At 35.5% G+C, this 23527-nt stretch overlaps 2 protein-coding genes across 21 annotated transcripts; both read right to left on the bottom strand.

Moving 5' to 3' along the window:
- Positions 1 to 193: 193 nt before the first annotated feature.
- LOC122315813 (serine/arginine-rich splicing factor SR30-like) lies at positions 194 to 17722 on the bottom strand. 20 transcript variants are annotated; one of them, XR_006244119.1, is made up of 17 exons: positions 17493 to 17550; positions 16796 to 16897; positions 15881 to 15946; positions 15668 to 15742; positions 15462 to 15570; positions 15337 to 15383; positions 15151 to 15208; positions 14514 to 14563; positions 14091 to 14147; positions 13887 to 14017; positions 13684 to 13737; positions 11604 to 11693; positions 11296 to 11519; positions 11105 to 11138; positions 915 to 994; positions 558 to 633; positions 321 to 461 (listed from the first exon to the last, which is right to left on the bottom strand). XR_006244119.1 is itself a non-coding variant. In XM_043131995.1 (14 exons), exons 2-13 carry the CDS (start codon positions 16880 to 16882, stop codon positions 583 to 585), a joined length of 819 nt encoding a protein of 272 aa, XP_042987929.1. In that variant the 5' UTR covers positions 16883 to 16897; positions 17575 to 17722; the 3' UTR covers positions 194 to 461; positions 558 to 582. The 20 variants fall into 20 exon arrangements, 9 of the variants coding, with proteins under 9 accessions (XP_042987929.1, XP_042987926.1, XP_042987927.1 ...); XR_006244122.1 differs by having other exon boundaries at positions 321 to 440; XR_006244121.1 differs by having other exon boundaries at positions 915 to 991.
- Positions 17723 to 19642: 1920 nt separating this feature from the next.
- On the bottom strand, positions 19643 to 21710 carry LOC122314772. The gene is made up of 3 exons (XM_043130357.1): positions 21548 to 21710; positions 21160 to 21250; positions 19643 to 20039 (listed from the first exon to the last, which is right to left on the bottom strand). The coding sequence occupies exons 1-3, from the start codon at positions 21615 to 21617 to the stop codon at positions 19904 to 19906; spliced, it is 297 nt and encodes a 98-aa protein (XP_042986291.1). The 5' UTR covers positions 21618 to 21710; the 3' UTR covers positions 19643 to 19903.
- Between the last annotated feature and the right edge of the window lie 1817 nt (positions 21711 to 23527).

Raw genomic sequence — 23527 nt, 5'->3', positions numbered from 1 at the left:
CAAGGTGCGGCCGTCGTGGATCTGTACTGAACAGTTATACATAATCTACGAAAATTTGGAATATTGTGTAGGACGCAGTGAGCACAAAAAATATTTCAAGTCGTTTGGTTTTTAGTATGTTTTGTCTATTAATACCGCGGTTGACCCAGGTGCACCATTGACATAATTGCAGCCACTCCAAACCACCTTAAAATAATAGCAAACCCAGCACGAGCATATTTTGATCAAATGTCGGATTATTTGTATCGTTCAATTCAGAAAGATGCACAATGAAAGACCCTTCAGTGAAATATCGAAATTTAAACACATACTTAGCTACCTATAGTCCCATAGTTTGGTGTCCTAGCGACCACAAAGAACATCTCACGAAGTAGCACTAAAAAAATTATGCTCTATAGCGACCCTTGGGAGTCTACAGATTTGCTCCGTTCAGGTCTTGCCTTGCTCCGTTCAGGTCTTGCCTGTATGAACCATAACCAGGAAATCAATAAAATTAGGATGGATAGAGAATCCATAATATAAAACAATTACCCTAAGTGAAAGGAGAAAAATCATACAGCTGGTGAGCAAGACTGATCAGCTTCAATCGCTCCAGCTGCGACTCCAACTCCTACTGCGGCGTTTATGGTTAGCCTGCATCATACCAAATCAATGAGAAATATCAGCAGCAGCAAACATGGTGCAGGTCACGAGTATTATCTTGAACCCCGCACTACAGCTTTAATTACTTTATTCTCCGACTGGTCATCCAGCTTCTCTCTAAAAAGACGTACCTCACCCTCTCCATCTTCCTGTTCCACTGGAGAGGATGGAGCCTTGTCTCCCCTGCTCTCTATTCCATTTCCAGCATCACCCTGTTTATAGGCCTTTCTCCTAATTTTTTAACATTGTCTATCCACTAATTTGGTCTAGACCTGATCTACCGCTTTACATCGACCGGTTGTCTATACGCGCTCCACCATGCAAAACCATAAAACCTTTAGCCACCGATCTACTGGTACAGCAGTTAGAAGTGTAAGTTGACCAGTCAAAAACGAAAAACTGACTGGACCGAATGGTTCTAGGCGGTTCAAACTAGACCAATAAAACTAATGGTTTGGTCCCGATCCTTTAGTTTGCAAAGTTCAGCTTTCAGTCCAATCCCGAGTTATGGTTTTTTCTTTTCAGACCAAACCTACCGAAATACATATATATAAATATTTTTATATAGTAGTATAACTTAATTATACAATTTTCCTCTAAACTATGATTATTGAACATATATGTTAAATATAATATTAAATATTAACTAATATGCTATCAACAATTAACTAATATATTATATGATAAATCATAATATTATATGCAATGATAAATACTCTAGTTGCCTAGTATCTACAGCTAACTAAATTAGTTAAGTATATTTTTTGTAAGATACCTAAGTTACAAGTATGAAATATCTTGGACCAGTTATTCATTAACCACATATAAAATATTAAAATTTTAATATACACAATATTGTATTAACTAGTATAATTCATACGCATACTACTGAATATTGAGTACTAAATTAGCAACTTCATTCATATAATTATAATTAATAATTTTATTAATAAGTTAATTAGATAATCCATCTTAAAAAATTCACTTAATTTTAATTTTATTATTTTATATCATTTTTATCATTTAATTTAGTTGCAAAGAAACGAAAATGGAAGAAAAATGTTGGATTTTTTGTAAGTTGGGCCAAAATAAGAAGTAGGGGTTTGATTGGTCCAGTTCAATGGGGTCACAAACCAAAAATTTTTATCCACCATTTTTCTAGATCAAATTGAACCAATTACCTCTAAGAATCGGACCAGACCGTTAGCTATTGATTCAATCGATCCATATAAGTTAGGAACTTTTTTTCCTCTTTTCTTTTTTGGCAAATAAATTAATACAAAAAATTAATTATAAAGTTACAACTAAGTGAGCTCTTTAATATAAATTATGTAACTAATTCATTAAAAAAATTAATTATAATTATATTTATATATGTTTAATAAAAATTAAATACTTTCATTGTCCATTGATTATTCACGATTACTTGCAACTTAGGTATCTTAAAAAATGTTAAATAATTACTTTAATTAGATATAGATGGTAGAATATGTATCTACATATAATAACATATATTATTTTACATTTTATATAGTCACGGGTAAAAGAAGACATAAAGATTACATAATTAACTTATACAATTATTATATAAAATAATATATTATATATTTAAAAAATTTTCAGTCCAATTCAATAAAACCACACCTAAGACCAGACCGATTACCAATTTTTGCAAGGGGTAAGGATTGAAGCCAACCAACCCCTTACCGGTCTAGTCCAAATCACTTACACCCCTAATTAGAAAGGTAATTTGGGCTTTTTCATATGTTGGCCCAAACCAATAGACAACAGACTGATCCGATCTATAGGTGTAATCGATTGATTCTTGGGTGGAAAATGGGTGGCAATCCAATCCAAAAATCTCCCCATAGACCGACCAAACTGGACCAAAGCAATTACACCCTTAAATGTAGAACCACAACGAAAATTTATGCATGACTCTCACGCACGGCTCCAACGTCTACACGTCGTCTAGTGGTTTCATCATCCTAAAAAGTATTAGATCCAACCCACCTCATCTCACTATCATAGGAGTGTGGCCTCCATCATAGACGAGTGCGAAGGAATTTGGCCACCAACGGTTCAGGCCAATCGATGCCTCCTATCCCACCATGTTTTCGCTTTCCCTAATCAAAGCTTTAGTAGATGAAATCGTGGCCTCTTCTACAAACATCTCAAGTTAACATACAGCAGTGCACCACCAACAACCACCGCTTCTAAAGGAGGGTGGCTGCTTTTTACAACATTCCTGCATTCTTCTTTAGTAAAACTTGTTTTTAAAATATTTAAAAACTGTTTTGAATCATCATTCTTTGAAGTATAATAATTTTCAAGAAAATCAAAAAATAAGATGTGCTTGTTATCCCTGTACATCTTTTTCTTCCATTCTTTTCAAATCTTCTGTTTCTTAGGAAATGAGTAAATCCTATGGTAAGTTTTTCACTTATCATGGTTTTCTTTGGACATAAAATCTGCATGTAAATTAATCATATCAATAACTAATTGAGAATCTAAATCAACAAATGCCTTATCCAATACCAATAGACTGGAATAGATAGGAGCAACAATTTTAAAAGCTGTAGGGGATGTTGACTCTGCATCATCTTCTACTTATACTTCTTCCTTTACGGATTTACCTTTGAATTTAAGATCATCTTTAGTTGAATAATAAACAGAACTAACCTGTGACTTAGTTGAAATTCCTTCCAACTTTATGTCTTGGTCTGAGGGTCCTTTTGAGTGAAGTTCCCTAATCACAATTGGACGAGCAGAATTATCACGATCCTTCAAGTATCTTTCGAGATTTTTATCTCGTAAATCTTGGTCCGAGTTAAATGACGACCTAGAACCGGCAAAAGAATTTCTTCTTTTGCAGAAAGAAAAAATTTAAAAATATTTTTGATTTAACCGCTATATAAACTCCCGTCTTTTTTTTTCTACCGTTACCACTTACGCTCTTGTCACGTAAGTCACCATCAACAGGTATGGTTGACATATTTTTTGTATATAAATTATGTTTTTTTTCATCTCATATTAGTTAATATTACTTGCTGAAATTCATATCTTAAAGTCTATATTTATCGTCGCATGAATCGTAATATTGCTGATTCAATTCTTTTTAATTATTTTACATGGATGGTCATCGTCCCATTGATGAGAAGTTATAAAACGAGTGGTCAGAGGGTAAGCTTATTGAGACGATGCTTGCGGATGTTACCCGTGGGAAAGTGCGGCTGGGAAAGTTCAGCCGCGAATGTCACGAGTTTTATGCTAGCCTACTTACTCGTTTTGGGACAGTGAAATATACCGAAGAACAAGTAAAGGAGAAGATCAAACGGCTAAAAAAGAGGCTAGGCATGTTCACCGATTTGATGGGACAAACGGGAATGGGATGGGATCCTAAAACGAAAAAGGTGACAGACAGTGACGAGCATTGGGCAAATGACATTACAGTAAGCTAATTTAACCAATACATGTTTCCTTCATTTTTTATAGCTTCTTAGCCAATATCTTATACTAAACCGTGCCATTATTTGAACTAGATAAATAAAGAATGGAAGCATTTCCGTAATGGAGGCTTCCCGTTCTATGAGGATATGTGTTCGGTATCTGCCACTCCAGTCGCCATTGACACATTGCACTGTCCTGGTTCGAGTGCGCCTCATGGAACTGATATTTCCATGAGGCACATTCTTCTTCGATTCCATCGACACATGTTCCATGGCCCCGGTAAACAAATGGGGTAGGCGTTGCAGGACGACTTATGCGCACAAAACAAGTCCGTTGCACGTCGTAAGAGTTGCGGTGAGGGTGCTGAGCAAATGGACAATGCTGCAACCACCTTTGGACTTTGTGTCACTCAGCTGACGAAGCTCAAGCCCCAGATGGAGGACGAGCAGGGGAATAATTCATTTGTACATGCGTTCGGGCGCTAATTGAATCACCCCTTGAGCAGCAGGACTTTTTAAATATGGATGATGAGTGTCAGCAATTGTGGGCCAAGCAATGGTGACTTCTATAAGGGAACTAGAATATTTAGTAAAAAGAGTATTGTTATCCATCTGCCTTTACTTCTCTAACACCACACACCGAGTGACATGACATTTTATCTAATTTTTTTCCTTAAGTAAAACGAATGTTTTACTGAATTTCTTCCTCCGCACGCCCATTCGAATTTTTCCACTCCCCCACGTCGCAATAGCCTGCGTCAGAGGCGTCAGTTTCAACAATCTTGACGCTGTTTGAAGTAGGAATGCCAAAACACGGAAGAGTTTTGACATGTGTCTTGATTTGTTTAACAATATTGGTGTGAACATCAGTCCACGGAGAAAGATTGGAACGCAATCTCGCAAAGAGAGGGCGACGTTTTCTCATATCCTTATACAAATCTGAAATATAATTCAAAGAACCAAGAAATCTTTGAAGATGATTTTTGTCAAGGATGACATCAGAAAATTTGTCAGCAAATTCAATAGCTCGTTGGATGGACCTGATTTTGCCTTCGAAGATGTCATAACCAAGGAATCTGATCTTAGTTTGAAATAATTTAATCTTTTTCGCAGAAACAAGTCCATTTCTTTTGATGATCTCAAGAAACGTTTTAAGATGTTTCCAGTGTTCATTGTTTCATCCTTTCAAGTTATTGTGTTACTTGCTCAATGAACGAAGCACAGTTGGCTGAAGGAGTGCAGAGGGGCGACGCGGGGGAGTGAAAAAATTCAAATGGGCATGCGAAGGAAGAAATTCAATAAAACATTCGTTTTACTTAAGAAAAAAAATTTAGATAAAATGTCACATCACTCAGTGTGTGATGTTGAAGAAGGGCAGATAGATAGTAATATTCTTTTTACTAAATATTCTAGTTCACTTATAGAAGTCACTATGGCTTGGCCCACAATTGCCGACACTCATCATCCATATTTAAAAAGCCTTACTGCTCAAGGGGTGATTCAATTAGCGTCCGATACGCACGTACAAATGAATTATTCCCCCGCTCATCCTCCATCTGGGGCCTAAGCTTCGTCAGCTGAGCAACACAAAGTCCAAAGGTGGTTGCAGCGATGTCCATTTGCTCAAACCCCTTGCTCCGTTTTGACGCAGAAATCTCAGCACCCTCGCCGCAACGCTTACGACGTGCAACGGACTTGTTTTGTACGCATAAGTCGTCCTGCAACGCCTACCCCCTTTGTTTACCGGGACCATGGAACATGTGTGTCGATGGAATCGAAGAATGTGCCTCATGGAAATATCAGTTCCATGAGGCGCACTCGAACCAGGATAGTGCAATGTGCCAATGGCGACTGGAGTGGCAGATATCGAACACAGATCATCATAGAACGGGAAGCCCCTATTACAGAAACGCTTCCATTCCTTATTTATCTAGTTCAAATAATGGCACAGTTTAGTATAAGATATTGGCTAAGAAGCTGTAAAAAATGAAAGAAACATGTATTAGTTAAATTAGCTTACCGTAATGTCATTTGCCCAATGCTCGTCACTGTCTGTCACCTTTTTCATTTTAGGATCCCATCCCATTCCCGTTTGTCCCATCAAATCGGTGAACATGCCCAGCCTCTTTTTCAGCCGTTTGATCTTCTCCTTTACTTGTTCCTCGGTATATTTCACTGTCCCAAAACGAGTAAGTAGGCTAGCATAAAACTCGTGACATTCGCGGCCGAACTTTCCCAACCGCACTTTCCCACAGGTAACATCCGCAAGCATCGTCTCAATAAGCTTACCCTCTGACCACTCGTTCCATGTAAAATAACTAAAAAAGAATTGAATCAGCGATATTACGATGATTTTGGTATGTGAAAGTATGAAAGATTCATGCGACGATAAATATAGATTTTAAGATATGAATTTCAGCAAGTAATATTAACTAATATAAGATGAAAAAAAGCATAATTTATATACAAAAAATATGTCGACCATACCTGTTGATGGTGACTTACGTGACAAGAGCGTAAGTGGTAACGGTAGAAAAAAAAAAAAAAAAAAAAAAAAAAAAAAAAACGAGAGTTTATATAGCAGTTAAATCAAAAATAATTTTGAATTTATTCTTTTTGCAAAAGAAGAAATCCGGTTCTAGTCGTCATTTAGTTCGGACCAAGATCTACGAGATAAAAATCTCGAAAAATACTTAAAAGAACGTGATAATCCTGCTCGTCCAATCATGATTAGGGAACTTCGCTCAAAAGAAGGACTCTCAAACCAAGACATAAAGTTGGAAGAAATTTCAACTGAGTCTCAAGTTAGTTCTACTTATTATTCAACCAAAGATGATCTTAAATCCAAAGGTAAATCCGTAAAGGAATAAATACAAATAGAAGATGCAGAGTCAACATCTCTTACAACTTCTGATATGGTTGCTCCTATCCATTTCAGTCTGTTGGTATTAAATAAGGAATTTGATGATTTAGATTCTCAATTACTTGTTATTGATATAATTAATTTACATGCAAATTTTATGTCCAAAGAAAACCATAATAAGCGAAAAACTTATCATAAGATTTACTCAGTTCCTAAGAAATAGAAGATTCGAAAAGAATGGAAGAAAAAAATGTATAGGGATAACAAACACATCTTATTCTTTGATTTTCTTGAGAATCATTATGCTTCAAAGAATGATGATTCAAAACATTTTTTAAATGTTCTAAAAACAAGTTTTACTAAAGAATAAGGCAATAATGTTGTAAAAACCAGCCACCCTTCTTTAGAAACCATCCTTGTTTCAGTCAAAGGGAAAGAAGTAAAAGCTTCACCTTTTAAAATCTCGGATCTAAGTCCGAATGAAAATGTTTTAACTGAAACAAAAAAATATCATCGAACAAAACAATTTTGTCAACCAGAGCCTCCATACAATAGGTCAACAACTCGACCGTACAGAGGATAAATTTGAAAAACCTGTTTTAGAAAAAGCTGCTTCAACAAGTTTTAAAATGGTTGAAAAACCTTTGATTATTTTACCAGAAGACAGGTCAAAGATCCATCTTGGAGAGACCAGTATTATGGCTAAAATTGATCAAATGCTTGCTCAAGTTAAGCAAAAAAAACCCTCTATTTCTACTATCGACAGAGACAGCCTAGGGGTTAATTTCAATGATTCTTTTTCTGCACATACTTGGAATGATTCTGATGATGATGTTTATGTCTGATAATTTCTTAGTTTAGAAAATTGATTTACTTGAAAAACAATTTTAGGGTCTTCAAGGTGAAAAACCCGAACTTGCCAGGATATATTTGAGAGACATTAAACCAATAAGTCTCATGAAGAACTGGTATTCTAAACCTACTCCTCCTGATTTACAGTATGAAGAAAGGTTTTCAATCTCAATTCTCCGTATCTGCTGACCAAATGTATGAATGGAATATTGATGGATTCTCTGAACAAGAAATCTTCAATACTCTGAATCGTATGTCTATGGTTGCTACTGCTTATTACAAGAACAAACTTAGCCAGACTGATATTGTTGATATCCTGACCAGTGGATTTTCAGGGATGCTTCGTACTTGGTGGGATAAACATCTCACTGCAGAAGTAAGGGAAACCATTCGTTCAGCCATAAGGGATGAAGAAGGTTTACCCGTTTTAGATACTGAAGGAAACCGAAGGGAAGGAACCAAGGATTTCCTGATGGTGTCAATACCCTAATCTATACCATAGTTAAACATTTTGTTAGAACCCCTTCCAACATCACAAACATAATTTCAGATTATCTGAATAATTTGCGATACAATAAAATGTCTGATTATCGTTGGTATAAAGATGTTTTTATGTCTCGTGTTATGCTTAGAGATTATTCCCAAAAACCTTACTGAAAAGAGAAGTTCATTAATGGATTGCCTTGTTTATTCGCCATTAAGGTAAATGACTCGCTGATATCTCGGGTTATCTAAATTATGATAATTATACTTAGGGTGACATTGTAAGTATTATTCAGAAACTTGATATTAGTATGTGCAATGATCAAAAGATGATCGCTCAACAGATAAAAGATAGAAAGAAAGCCAAATACAAAATGGGAAACTTTTGCGAACAATTTGACCTTCATCCTATTGCTCCATCCGTGCAGCATAAAAAGAGTTTTAAAAAGTTTTCAAAACCTCGCAGAAACTATAACAGATCCCGTGATGAGTTTTACAAAAAACCTGTTTCTAAGCCGGTTTCAAGAAAAACCATTTCAGAAAAAGGTTTCAAAACCTCCTGCAAAGGGAACATGTTTTAATTATGGCCAACCTGCACACTATACGAATTAGTGTACAAAGAAGCCACAAGGTTTTAAGAAAAAGCTTAATGAGTTGAATATCAATGCCGTGGATCAAGAAGATTTGTTTCGTTTACTCAAACACAGATCTCCTACATCTTCGGATGAGGCTGATTTTAGTTTTAGTAGCTCAGATTACCACTCGGACTCTGATCATTCTAACTCACCAAATATTAAGCTTGGTTGCAATGATTCTTGTTGTATTTCTAAAGTCAAAACAATCAATGTTTTAGACCGTGAAAGAAAACAAGGACCTGTTTTGAGTAAAGAGCAGGACATGAAAACATGCTCCTATCTATCATCTCACAGATTCAAGACCATGAGCTAAAAAATAAATATCTCAAGAAGCTCAAAGATACAATGACTCGTTAAGAGCCATCGTCCTCCAAATGGAAGATTTCTTTTGAAGAAACTTTGGGACGTTTTCATAAACAAAAATCCACAGATATTTCGTTAAAGGATTTACAGCATGAAGTATCTCTCATTAAAAAAGAGATTACTGAACTCAGAAAAGAGATCAAGACTCTCAAATCTGAGAATGCTTCTTTTAAACAAGATTTAGCATGTTTAAAGTTGGATAAAGAATTTGATCATGATAGTCCTTCTGGTGAAGAATCAAACCAGTCAAACCATGCTGAACCCTCTAGTCCAACTAAAGATATTTGCTTGATTCACCGTTCTGTTCCGCAGAAATGGTTTTGTTTAGTAGAGATTATTGTTAATCATGAATACAAATTCTCTGTTATTACTTTGATCGATTCAAGAGCAGATCTTAATTGTATCCGAGAGGGCTTAATTCCTACCTCCTATTTCGAAAAGTCCGAAGAAAATTTATTCTCGACAAACGGATCTAAGATGAAGATTCGTTATGAGTTGAACATAGCTCATATTTGCCATGACAATGTTTGTTTTAAAATTCCTTCTGTACTTGTTAAGAATTTGACCCATGATGTTATTCTTAGTATGCCTTTTCTTAACATAATTTATCCATTCCTTTCTAAAGCCGATGAGATCACTACCGACCGCTTTGGACAGAAAGTCAAGTTTAAGTTTGCTTCTAAGTTTGAACGAGATACTGCTAGAAGTTTAAGTTCACTTCAGTCCAATCCAATAAAACCACACCCCAAGACCAGACCGATTACCAATTTTTGCAAGGGGTAAGGATTGAAGCTGACCAACCCCTTACCGGTCTAGTCCAATCCGGTTGGTTTCTCAAGTCCAAACCGAATCACTTACACCCCTAATTAAAAAGGTAATTTGGGCTTTTTCATATGTTGGCCCATTTTGCATTAGCCCAAAGCAATAGACAACAATCTGATCCGATCTATAGGTGTAATCAATTAATTCTTGGGTGGAAAATGGGTGGCAGATCCAAAAATCTCCCCATAGACCGACCAAACTGGACCAAAGCAATTACACCCCTAAATGCAGAACCACAACGAAAATTTCTGCATGACTCACGCATGGCTCCAACGTCTCCACATGTCGTCTAGTGGTTTCATCATCCTAAAATGTATTAGATCCGACCCACCTCATCTCACAATCATAGGAGTGTGGCCTCCACACGCCATCATAGACGAGTGCAAAGGAATTTGGCCACCAACAGTTCAGGCCAATCGATGCCTTCTATTCCACCATGTTTTTGCTTTCCCTAATCAAAGCTTTAGTGGATGAAAACATGGTCTCTTCTGCAAACATCTCAAGTTAACATACTGCAGTGCACCACCACCAACCACCACCTCTCACAGTGGCAACACAATTCATATAGCAAACTGTAAAAAACTATCATTTAAGATAGCACCCTCTTTGCAGAGAATATGTGGGAACCCCACAAAACTAGATTTATTTTTTTTTTCTATGCTACTCATTATCCCCACATACCACAAATCACAATTTTTTTTTTATTCTTTCTAAACTAATTAAGTTTTTTTACTCATCATCCACACCACATTTGGTAGAGAAAAAATTAAAAAATTATGTATGGTGTATTGTGTGGGGATGATGCATTGATTTTATTTTATTTTATTTTATTGTAATTGGGTGTTTGTTGAGAAACCCCACCTCCTCATGTATCTTGGATGCTTTTATGTTAATGAAAGGCTTGCTTTAAGAGGAAAAAAGGGGGGGGGGAAGGGGGGAACTACTTTATTCTCCTTTCAAATAATAATAGGAATAAGCCAGATAAATTTACTTACAGAAGTAACTGGAGATCTGGATTTTGGCGGGGATCTGCAAAAAATCCACGAACAATACATTAACCACAATCCTTCAAAACTTGATACAAAAAAATCTATGCCGGCTTCAATTTAGAGTTTCTATAATCAAATAATAGGAGAAATAGAATAACCCCAAATCTTTAGCAGCAGCCAACATTAAAAACACTAACCCAATTTTTTCATCATCACAAGCTCCCATTAAATCTACTTTTCCAGCATCTTATGAGAACTTAAATGGACCGATATGACATCCAGCCCAGAATCCTGCTCTCAAGTCATAATAATGTTGAAGAAATTATGAATTGTCTACACCGATGTATGGTCATGAGTTGAACCAATGGCATTTTCACAGGTAATCCAGCTTTTAAATTGCAATGATCCAGTCTAGCACCCACTGGGAGACCATGCGTATAGTACATAAGAAATGTTATTGTAGCATTAAGGTTTCCAGAGGTACTCATCAACGAAACATCATTACCTCAACAACCAAAAGAGTTGCAGGCGTTAGAGTACCACATGCCATCATGTTCCTAACATGCAGTCCCCAGGTCGCCTCAATGGTCCATATCTAGCAAACACAAGGTAACCCTCATAAACAATACATGATGACTGACCAATCTTCTAAGCCCTTTCCTAAGTATCCACTTCCATCTTTGAAGACAAAAAAGAATGGTGTAGAAAGTTTGTAGAATCTTCGAAGGTCATATTGCCTCGGGAAGAAAGAAGAATAATTTTAAAAAAACTGTTGAAAGGAACTCGAAAAACAAAAAAATAGCAAGATATCTAGGGCTGAAGTGAATTTAAGACAAAAGAAAAAGAATAATCCTCGAAAGATAGCTCCGGCTATTATTTCATGATGCCCACAGAGAGAGAGAGAGAGAGAGAGAGAGAGAGAGAGAGATAAGTCTTAGGATGTTCATATTCTAGTTCAATTCTCATTGAAAATGAAAAATAAAAAGGAGAAGGGGGAGGACACCGGTTGCATAAAGAAATATCATGAAGGAAAAAGGAAATGAGTGTGCAGGGAAAAATGGAAAAGAGAGCCTACTACCAAACCGCACCTATCAAGAACATAAATTCCCCAAAGATTGAGCAAGTCACTGTTGATTATTATCCATTGCCATGTAAGCTTTTACTTAAAAGATCAGCAAAAGGGAATATCTAAAGGTAAGTAAAAGTTATGCTTTAGTGAAAGTTGAAAGTTGAATAAAATATTGTTAAAATATTATTTTTTAATATTATTATTGTTTTGGAATTTGAAAATGTTGAATTGTTTATTCTATTTTGTGTGAGAATTTGAAAAAGTTGTAATGATGGGATGATATGAGATGAGATGAAACCGTTTATGTATCCAAACTAAGCCTAAGACAATGACAGGGTAGGAAGCTTACAAATGAACTCACTCCCTCCAAAATTGCAAGGATGTATGTCTAAGAAATACATCCAGCCAACCCACATTCAGTTGGACTAAAGCCCAGTCGGTTTGAGCTAAAGGTAATGCCAGATGAAGATCAGAAGATCATGTAGGTAATGGATTTTCGAGAAATATATTAAATTACCTCGTGCCTTGACCTGTAAAATAGTTAATTGAATTTCTAATTTTAGCAATCAGCTCCATGTGTCTTCCATGATTTTCAACCAGATTTCTTTGTTTATATTCCATCCCTTTTTTAACAAAAATTTTGTGCAATATAATCGTGTCCCACAAACAGTGCAACCTAACACATCATCGGGCACCAACAGGTTCTATGTAAGGCGTGCACATAACACCTTAAGATTCCCTAAACAACCCCCCCCCCCCCTTTTCCCCACCAAAAAAAAAAACAGAAAACCCTTGGCTTGGCATGATGACACTGTAGAGCTGGTAGGACTGTGGTTGAGGCACACTAAGATGTATCAGGCACTAGCCCATCAGCACTGAGGCTGGTGGCCCATTTTATCATTTTGTTTCTCCTTTGGATTCTCATCCAGCAAGCCTCTTTTTTTCCCCTTAAGGCTGGCTTCCACTATCAAACAGATTGAATTGGGACAGAAAGATTTGATTAAAATCAGGGGAAATGCAGGGCATTGATTGCTAAATTAAAAATCCAAGGACACTATTTGAAAACAGGCCTAACATGAAGTAGTTTGATATATTCCCTTAGTCGAAATCACTATACGATGTATTGCATTTCTGTGCAATTTTTTTTTTTATAATTAAAAATTTTATTAAAATTTTTTTATAAGTAAAAATTTTATTAAACCACTTAATTAGGCATAGCCCAAGTACACATGGAGCATACAAGAGAAAACACCTAATTATAAGCTAGGAGCTGGAAAGAGCAGCATAGAAATCATGAAAACTAAACACATCCAATACAATAGACGTTGCACAAAGTAACAAATGTGTGGTAAAAAGTCTCTAATCCCTCCCAACAAACGTTCTCTATTTCTGTGCATATTTTTCCAAATGCAAATCAAGAAACATGCGATTGAAAATAATAGAAATTGGGGTGCAACCCAGAAGAAAGACCTTGTTTGTTTTTTTTTTGGGGGGTGGGGGGTGGAGCAAAACAGACCTTGAACGAGATTCTGATGGAGATTGGTGAGAATATTTTCTCTCTGGAGATATGCTGCAAATACCACATTTTCAATTTGTATTGTTACTAAGAATTCAACTCAATTCTTTTCTCTTTTATTATATGTAAGACCACATTGCAACTCTTACTTTGCCAAAACCATTAATTAAAGCAAAAGTCAAATAAATATTTATTTTGCTAACCTCCTGCTCCTGCCACCATAGCTTCGGCTGCGACTAGGGCTTCTTGATATAGAAGAACTACGAGAATAGCTCCGCCTTGAATCACGGCTGCGACTCCGAGAGTAGCTCTGCCTTGAGTCATACTCCCTCACCTAGACAAACAAATAGATAAGTAAAAGTGAATGAATAAAATAAACCATAATTAAGCAAATCAATCACACATACCCGTATATATGACCGAGAAAAAGCATTCCGAAATTTGGAGTCATCAAGTTCTTTTATCTACAAAGCAAGATATAAAAGAACTTACAAAGAGAACAAGACACTTGTTTTTGAAGAAGACTGTAAACAAAAACCCTATTTCTGTCACACAATGAAAAGTGCAACACCACACAAAAATGTGCATGTATAATTAGAAAGCGTAATGCTAGATACAATCATGGTGCAAGCGCCGTGCACTCCTTTTCAAAGAAGAAATGGGATCCACTATTAAAAAATTAATTTTTTTCATATGAGTATCATATTTACTCACTTTTTTTTTTAAATGGATGCACGGTGCTTGTGCACTCTATGACTGCAAATATCATTTACGACTTAGAAAGTCTTTTTTTCTTATAGAATAATTACTGACTAGAAATAGAAACTTACAGCATACTTCATGTCATCATAATGTGCATAATCCACAATTCCTTTCATGCCTACAAAATATCAGAAAAAAGTAATTGAAAACAGCAGATACAATATTTTCCAATTCAATAGAAGAAATCCACACCCAAACTGAAGACATCAACCTGCCATGGTACTCAGCATCCAGTCCTACAGACCCAGCTCATTACACAAACCACCATGTTCTGATAGATGTCCATGACTCTAAAAGAAAATGGGACTAATACACTTTAGATCTAGGAAAAATGATGAATTTATGACCATTCATTCACAGAGAAAAATTGGCAATGACTGCAAAGTAATGGATGATAAGTCATGATTCTAACTATCCAACAGGAAACTTTCCATGTTATCGCATGCTCTTGAGTCTGGTCACCACTGAAAATTAATCACAATCAGTATGCTCCAGGAAATTATCTAGACTCTTTCTTCAGGTGGAACTTTCAAACATTCACGTTTTTCAAAAAAAAGACCACAAATTGCTAAATCATTAAATCAAACTTACGGCAGCCAGGTTGTGGTATTGTCATTCATACACTCACATAAAGTGTACGAGAAAAAAGGCATAACAGTTCATCCAATTTTTTTTTTATAAGTAATAACAGTTCATCCAACTTACCACCACGATCACGGTATACTTGAGAGAAAAGGACATCACCAGCTTGACGCATGTGATCCTAAACATTAGATATACAAAATCATCACACGTTTAGTAAACCAACTACTAGAATAAATTTAGAAACTTAAAAAAGGAAGGATCTTGGATGCATATAAAGCAAACATGACTCAAAAGGCTCAAGCTTACCTTCAGGTCTTGCCATGAAGCAGAAGAAGGTAATCCAGTGACCAAAACTGCATAATCTCACTATATTAGATCAAGGCATGGCAAACACCGTGTATAACTAAAGTCATATAGAAGGCAACACCCACCACGATAGTCAGAATGCCTAGGAAGACCACGGCTGCTACTACTACCACCATAACTACCATAGCGATCCACTGATGATGAATATGATCGCCCACTATGTGCAAGCTCAACCTTTAAAGGCAGATAAAACCCATGACATGAGATAAACCTTAACATAAAAGCAAATAAACAGGTATTGATAGAAGGAAGTAGGACAAGTGTCACTAACTCGCAACCGATAGCCATCAAAGTCATATCCATCCCGGTAATAAATTGCATCTTCTGCGTCATGGGGGTCTTCATACTGAAATACGTGGCAGTTTAAAAGAAGAAATGTATGAGTGAAAGGAAGACATGCAAGCAACAAAAGACAAATTCATACTGATAATAGAACATCTGTGTGAATTTGTAAATACTGGAGATTTCTATAATCAGAACTCACTTCAATAAAAGCATAGCCTGGGGGCCTTGGCGGGAGCTTCAGATCAATGTCAACAATACGCCCATACTGCATTGAGACAGCAAATCCATAAGTGGGAGTCAGCAGCAAATATCTTTACATAGCTAGGACATTAATGAAATAAACCCCTCCTACACTTATCCTTACAGATCAAATGCCTATTCTAAACTTCAGATCCTTACAGAAGTCTCTGGTTTATGACCAAGAAACGCAGGGTTTTTTTGCAACATCCACTTAGTTATGTACATTAACAAGCATCACATATCCATCGGTTTATCAAAAGAAATATTAGTATCCAACACAAAGAAAAGATTGTTCTAGATATCCGTCCTATCAATCTGATAACCCATTAAGTTGCCCGTCAATACTAAAAACCAATCACTCCTATAGCAACCGTGTATCAATTCAAAACCCCACTACCAAGCTCCTTCCTCCTTTACTCCAACAAAAGCTTTTCTTGGGAGGGGGGAGTCATAAGCTGTCAGCTTTAATCCGAATCAACTGATCGCCATGTTGATTTTTCACTAATGAATTAATGGATATCTATAAATTTCTAAATTTCCTTCCTTTTCCCCCAAAACAAGCACGGCCTCAATGGAACCAACTGAATCAACCAACAAAAGGTACACCCACAACCAATACGTATTGGCCCTAACAATATGCTCAAAGCAACTCATTCACAGCGCCAAATTCCAAGACTAATTTATCTGATTTTTTTATATGTAAAATATTTTGCTGAGAAAATAAAAGATTACAAGCAAAAAATAATTTTTTAACTGAAAAGAATGAATCTACTGAAGACTAAAAACTTTTCACATCGCCGAAAATTTGTGGGGGTAGACACAGGTCCTAGAAGCATACAATCTCAGTGGAGAGGTGAGTTGTAATTAACAATACCTTATAAAACAGATCTTCTACTTCTCTCATTCGAGTGTCACCAGGGAGATTTCCAACATAGATGGTACGGCTTGAGCGGCTGCTCATTTTTTCTTTTTTCACCTAAGAAGCATAATTTTTAAATAAATCAATTACACGGGCGAATTCTTTTCAAAAAGCAATTTAAACCATTCATTTGTACTTCTAAAAATAACATTGAAATCATTATGGGGAGTGCTACGGCCACCGCTGGGGCTCCCGCTGGGAGCTCCCGCTAGGCCAAATTTTTTTTTTTTTTTTCACATCATTTTTTTAATGCTTTTAAATATTTAAAAAAATATAAAAAAATCACAATAATATTAAAAAAAAAATTTACTTAATCACTAAGGAAAAAAAAAAAAAAACTGGGAGCGGTAGCTCCCAGCGGGGGATCTAGCATTTTCCAATCATTATAGATAATTGCCATCAGATACGTACTAATTGAACTTCATTTAACCGCAAGAATTACACATATACAAAAAAGAGCCGCAACATTTGATTTTTTTTTCACAACAAGAATTACGCACAAAAAGATAGCTTCATCGATATAACATAACCTGATCCAAGAAAAACTAAATTTAAAAAGAAGACGAAAGATGAAAAGAAAACACATGCATATCTAAGTAAATGTAAAAAATTATAAATATATGCAAATAAATCAAAGCATGTAAACTTCTGCCTCGATGATTGATATCCAGTGCATGAACCCGAAAAATTTAACAGAAAAATAAATTAAATATTTGAATTCTTTTTAAATTTACCTCTCGCAAAGACGGGGGGAAGAAATAGGAGTTGAGAAAGTGGGGTCTTGCCTGGAAGATTTGGGAGCTTCTGGAAGAGAGTTTAGAGCTACTTAAAAGGTTAGGACCTTCGAAAAGGGCTAAGTTTGACCAAATTACCCTTACGTTACCGAAACGCCATCGTCTCTCATCCCACACGGCTTTCTATCAAGTTTTTCAAAGAAGGAAAACGTACAAATTTTCTCACCACCACTTTTAGTCACGATAAAATTTATAAAAATAAATTTATAAATTAATATAATTTAATTAATATATTAAATGATAGAAGTTGGGAGCAGAAGACATAAAAGGAAGTTAGCTTAATTTAGAGAGAATATTTTGAGAGTGAGAAGGGTGACAAAATGAATGGTTTTAGATGAGAAATTCTAAATACATTTTCTTATTTACAGGTCCTTCTTTTATAAATACATATACAGTGTAGATCAATAATATGTGTTGCCTGATACTAGTACAGTAAACATTTATAATATGTGCCGTCTGACATCCTAAAAATTAAAAATATACAAAGTCTCTTGTCATATTAGGTTAGACTCTTATTTTCCTACGTCAAGTGAAAATAGATCAAAATGTATAAAGTCATTTATCCTTTAGTGGACTTAGACAATAATCTTGAAACACACTTGTATTCACTATTCTTGAATAGTAATTCTTATCCTCTTGAATAATGATTCCTTCATTAACTCTAAAAGTAATATAATAAGAACGGTGGACAGTAATCTTGATAATGGATGAAGTCGTTTGTCTCTACTCTTTGAAGAGATAATATTTCTGACATATTAATTATAAAATTAATTTTATTACAAAATATATTTAATATATTACATAAAATCACATCAACTACCACAAAAAATATGACCCTTAATGCATAGATAAAAAAGAGTTTCAAAATGTGACAAGAGCTGCTAATTAGAAGGCAATCTTCATAACGGTTAAATGCTGAAAAATATAACATTTAAATTTAAAAGGTAAATAAAATATCAAAAAATGGGCAATGAAAACTGGAAAAGAAAGAGAAATGAAAGGGGAATCGGCCAAACCAATGATCTTATGCATACACAAGCTTATCAGTGCACTCATTAGATTTTACTAAAAAGAAATGAAATAATTTAATCATAAAAAGATTATATAAAAATAACATCACAAATTGATGTGGTTTAATATAATTTATCAGATTATAAAATAGATCTAACATGTCAGATAAAATCATATTATTTTATAGAATTAGTTTTTGTAATTCCTTTATAGACATAGCATTATTAAAAAAAATAAAAAAAAAATAGAGACATCATCCTCCCTCTCTCTCCCCTTTCCCTCGTGTTTCCTTGCCTTCCTCCTCCCTCGTTCTTAGGTCATCTCTTACTTTTAATAGAAACTTTCACATTTGGAAAAGCAATATTCTAAATTCAGGCACTTTTGTTTACCGTTTGCGCATGAAATCCAGTTGGCGGCCACGGGGAAAAATATAAAATGGTGCATAGAGGAATGAAAGCTACAAGAATGGAAGGAAGCCAAAATTGGAGGAAACGTGTTTGGCGATGAAATTCGTGGATTTCTTCTACGCCCCTACAGCCCAGGCCCCAGTCTCCCTCCTCTTCTCCAAGTCTTCTGAACTAGATCTCTAGCCGAAACCGCTAGTCCCGCCTGCTCCATTCCCACGTAGCAACGAGCCATCCTCTTCTCTCATTAACAGTCTAAAAGCTATTTTATAGAGGAACGAAAAACAAAAAAAAACAAAAAAAAAAAGAGTATTTTTGATAAACATATAAAAAGAAAAGCTAAAAATCTATTTTTCAAAGAAACACCACATTGAAGTTTTTGTTACAAGATACCGTAATTAATATCAAAACCGACTATTACTCTTATAGTGTTGGACAACCACATTGAAGTTTTTGTTAAAAGAAACACCACATTGAAGATTAGGATTACAAGCAAGCTATTACAGGAGAGAATGACTGAAGTGGGATGAGTGTTGGACAATTACTCTTATGACCATATACGAAAATGGGTAGCCAAGGTATAGCACACTAAATTTCAACTTGACCCGCTCTACATTAAAGGCAAGAACAACAACAAATCTGATACCGGCACATGTAATTAATATAATCTATAAAAAGAAATCACAGTGAAAAACTTATTACTGTGGTACCAAAAACCCCAGTACAACCGCAAGAAATGTGATGAGTATTAAGAGGCAAAACATATATGGGGCCTTGTTACAAGTAATTTTATTATCCTCCATTGGTAATATTCCCAACAAAGTTTACTTGACACAGTTATATGGGAGGTTCACTTATTCCTTATGCGAGTAAGTATCAACTGGAAGGAACTTTGCATATCGGTCGGCCTTTGCTCCAGTCTTGTGGTCATACCACTCAACCACTGCAGCACCAGCTAACGCAGCCAGCGTAAGAGCCTGTGCATGCAACCTGAAATTGAATCAACGAATTTTGAAAACAGGGGCAAAAGGACAGATACCAAGATTCAAGAGGGAAATCAAAAACAAGGAAAATATCACGCTTTAGCAAAGCAAGGATGCAAGGCATGGAAGAAGGTAGATTTTGAAAATCCTTCAAATGACGCATTTGAAAGCAGGTTCTACCATACTATACGGGTTCAATACCAAGGAGATCACTGCAAGAGATCTTTGGCAAAACAAACATATTGGAAAAACTCTTGGGTTTTCATATGAAATGTACAATATTCTTTCTGCCCAACCATCACTAATTTGATTTGATCAACTTATAAAAATGAAAAAAGCCCACTAATTTCATTCAACTCCCTTCTGCCAAATACATATTAGAATAGAAAGCATAACTTATATTTGGGCTTCAAGCTATAATAACCTTGAAGAAGCAAAGACATCAGTAGGGGCTACAACAGAAAAAATTATCTACGAATGAATTTGATATGGCAACAGAGAAGGCACTAACCCCAAGCAACTCTCAGAAATGGCCCCAATTGAATTGAATGCTATAAAAGATTTGTATCATGAAGACAAGATTAAAGTACTCTACACAATTGAACCGAAAACAGTAACCACGTTTATAACCAAAGTTCAAAGCTTTCCATTCTTTCCAGCATCATCACAACATGGCAAACATCCAGAAACGAATGCAGAGTTTGTACATAATTTACAACATCACAACATGCCAAACAGGTACCGTAAATCCTTACTTTACTAGTTTCACACTGTTATTGCTGAGAATCCAGGGAAAGTGAAAGAAAATATTTTTTCAGTTGTTTTTATTAAAATAAAACGAGACGATCACCCAATCAAGTATTCTACTCGCATTTGCCTATGTTCGTTATTCTTTCCCTAAAAGGCACACAACAGATAACGTAGGGCGAAGGTTCAATTTCTATACCTCATCAACCAACCAAAAGGATTTACTCTCTGTTACTATCTAGTTAAATTATAAACCTATACCAGCCACACATACCTAGAGCAACAGATTTCACAAGCATAAAAAAAAGTAAACACATCTTAAATCGCAATTAGATATCAAAACTGCAAAATTAATATTCATCAAAACAGCCAAAACTTACCTAGCGTGAATAATCTTGACACTGGTTTTCATATTTGGTTGAGACCAATTGTACGCAATCGAACCCGCTAGTCCGCTAAGCCATAGACACCCTTTCTCCAAAAAAATGACAAATGCAAATAAGAAACCCAGAAAAATACAGCAATCTATTTTTATAGATTCATTAAATGTATCAATCAAATCCAGATACACCCTTCTGCGATATGAAAACACATCCAAATAACAAAAACAAATAACCACGAAAAAAAATCAAGCGTCTCCTGTTTCAGAATCAAAATCAAATATATGCAAATCTTAACCGGAAACCCCCACACAAGAAAACACCCTAAAACTGAAAAAACAGATAAAAGAAAATTAAGACTGAATCGTGGAAAATGAAAAAGAAATACCAACTGTTCGAAGCTTATGCTCGATTACCCACTCCCTTATAGATTCGGCTTTGCTCTTAGATTCCGCCATATCCAAGAGAGAGGAAAATCTTTCTGAGAGAGACAAGGAAAGAGTCTGCGATGCGAGGTAGGCAACAGAGGAAAATGCGAAATTCAAAACGGTGGACAAGTTAATAAACTGTGTACTGGTAGCGAGACCTGTTTTACTTTTGCCAATTGTGTCAGTACACATGGCATAAGGGACAGATATTTATCATTACAGAAATGAGTGTAAATTTTACCGTCAATGACTAGTTATTATCATTAGAAATACAGATAAAAAGTACTAAATAATAAAATTTGGTCATCACGTTCAAAAATATATTAATTAAAAAAATTATTATTTTTATAATATAAATTTTGGTTTAAAAAAAATACTATATTGAATAGTCAAAATCATATAAATATTTAATAGAAAATAATATTTGAAAAAAAGATAATAAGATAAAAGAGTTAGTAGTTAAAATTGTAAATAGAAAAAAGAGAAAAAAGTAATAAAAAAATAATAGAAAAATATTATTTAATATAATAGAGATAAAGATAGGGAATGAGATGTATAAGGTTTTTAGAAGATGAATAAAATTTAAAGATAAATTTGAAAAAATGTGATTTTGTGTTAAATTATAGGGATGGGATTCGAAATCGGATGGAAATGCTCTAAGGGAGCGATTCTCTATTGTATTTTTTTTTTCCTTTTTAATTTATTTTTTGGGGGGAATAACTAATAAGAGAGAGATCCTAAGGTGGGATTTGGGTGTTGAGAAGTGTTGAAATATGTTATGAATAGTAATAAAAAAAATAGGTAAAAAATAATAATAGAATATTGAATAATAGTAAAAATTAACAAATAGTAGAAAAAAGTAGGTAAAAAGTAATAATAAAGTAATGAATAGTAGTTGAGTATGTTGAGAAGTGTTGAGAGTATCTCAATACCCAAATACACCAGACTTGGTACAGCTGGATTTGAGCCCAATCTGACCCGAAACAGTCTCATTTCAGAATCCAGATAGATCCGACTGACTTGATTAAAAAAAAAAAAAAAAAAAAAAATCGGGTTGAACCCGCATGACCTGACCCCAATGGAACCCATTTCTTTTTCTTCACTCAACTTCTTTTTTTCTTTTATTTTCTCATGAGCCAAACAACTAAAACCCGAAGAGACCAAACAGACCAATGCTCCACAACAAGAACTCATTTCATTTTTCTTCACTTAACACTAGGAGTCATTTTTTCCTTCGTTTTCTCACGAGCCAAGCAACAAAATCACAATAGATTCCATTCAAATATGGAAAAGAAACCTACACGTTATTCGAAAATCGTCAATCTCTTTGCGACGCCTTACAAGGCACGTCGGTTTGTTCTTTTTCTTCTTGGGGTTGCAGTTCCCTAACTTCTCATGCCTCTTCAACATCATCTTTTCGTCCTCTCCATCCCACCCCATTGTCTCGATCAACATCAAGCAATTCTCTCAAACAACAACCTTTTCTACTATTGTGGTCAGATTGGAAAGTTGAAAGTGTCTTTTTGAAGACAAGGCCGTTGGAGTAGACGGAAACAGGCATGAGGGCCTTAAGCATTTAGATGAAGGAGACAGGAGAACCAAAAGGAAATGGAGTAAAGGGCGCCGATGGGGACAATAAACCTAATGTAGAGATCTCGGGTCATGGAGGCAGGTTCCTCCATGACCTTGAAGATGCAGATGAGGAGGTAGGTGATAGAGAGAAGCAGAAGACCATGTGAATTATGGTGAGTAAGAAGCTAAGGACAATCCAAATCATCATGTACAGAGAGGAGAGAATAGCTTTTCTCGAGACCATCGGAGGGTATGGTAGACTTTTGGCGACTAGGGTTGCAAAAGTGAAATAAGTATGGTTATATACGGATGGGTTGAAATGGAAATGCAAACCCGTTAACTAGTTGGATTGGAGACCCGATCATATA

Source organism: Carya illinoinensis, chromosome 7 (assembly GCF_018687715.1).
Source record: "Carya illinoinensis cultivar Pawnee chromosome 7, C.illinoinensisPawnee_v1, whole genome shotgun sequence".
Taxonomy (NCBI): domain Eukaryota; kingdom Viridiplantae; phylum Streptophyta; class Magnoliopsida; order Fagales; family Juglandaceae; genus Carya; species Carya illinoinensis.
Note: the sequence above shows the minus strand (reverse complement) of the source record. Positions and strands in the feature narration are given on the sequence as shown.

Excerpts from the sequence above, each read along its gene's own strand:
- LOC122314772 (XM_043130357.1), bottom strand. The coding sequence starts at position 21,617 with ATGGCGGAATCTAAGAGCAAAGCCGAATCTATAAGGGAGTGGGTAATC. Across the intron at positions 21,251-21,547 it reads GCATAAGCTTCGAACAGTTG|GGTGTCTATGGCTTAGCGGA; the intron begins GTATTTCTTTTT and ends TTTTGGAGAAAG. Across the intron at positions 20,040-21,159 it reads GTCAAGATTATTCACGCTAG|GTTGCATGCACAGGCTCTTA; the intron begins GTAAGTTTTGGC and ends ATTCAATTTCAG.
- LOC122315813 (XM_043131991.1), bottom strand. The coding sequence starts at position 14,007 with ATGACTCAAGGCAGAGCTACTCTCGGAGTCGCAGCCGTGATTCAAGGC. Across the intron at positions 11,139-13,683 it reads CCATCAGAATCTCGTTCAAG|ATCCCCGCCAAAATCCAGAT; the intron begins GTCTGTTTTGCT and ends GATTTTTTGCAG. Across the intron at positions 6,410-11,104 it reads CCAGATCTCCAGTTACTTCT|TTATTTTACATGGAACGAGT; the intron begins GTAAGTAAATTT and ends ATTCTTTTTTAG.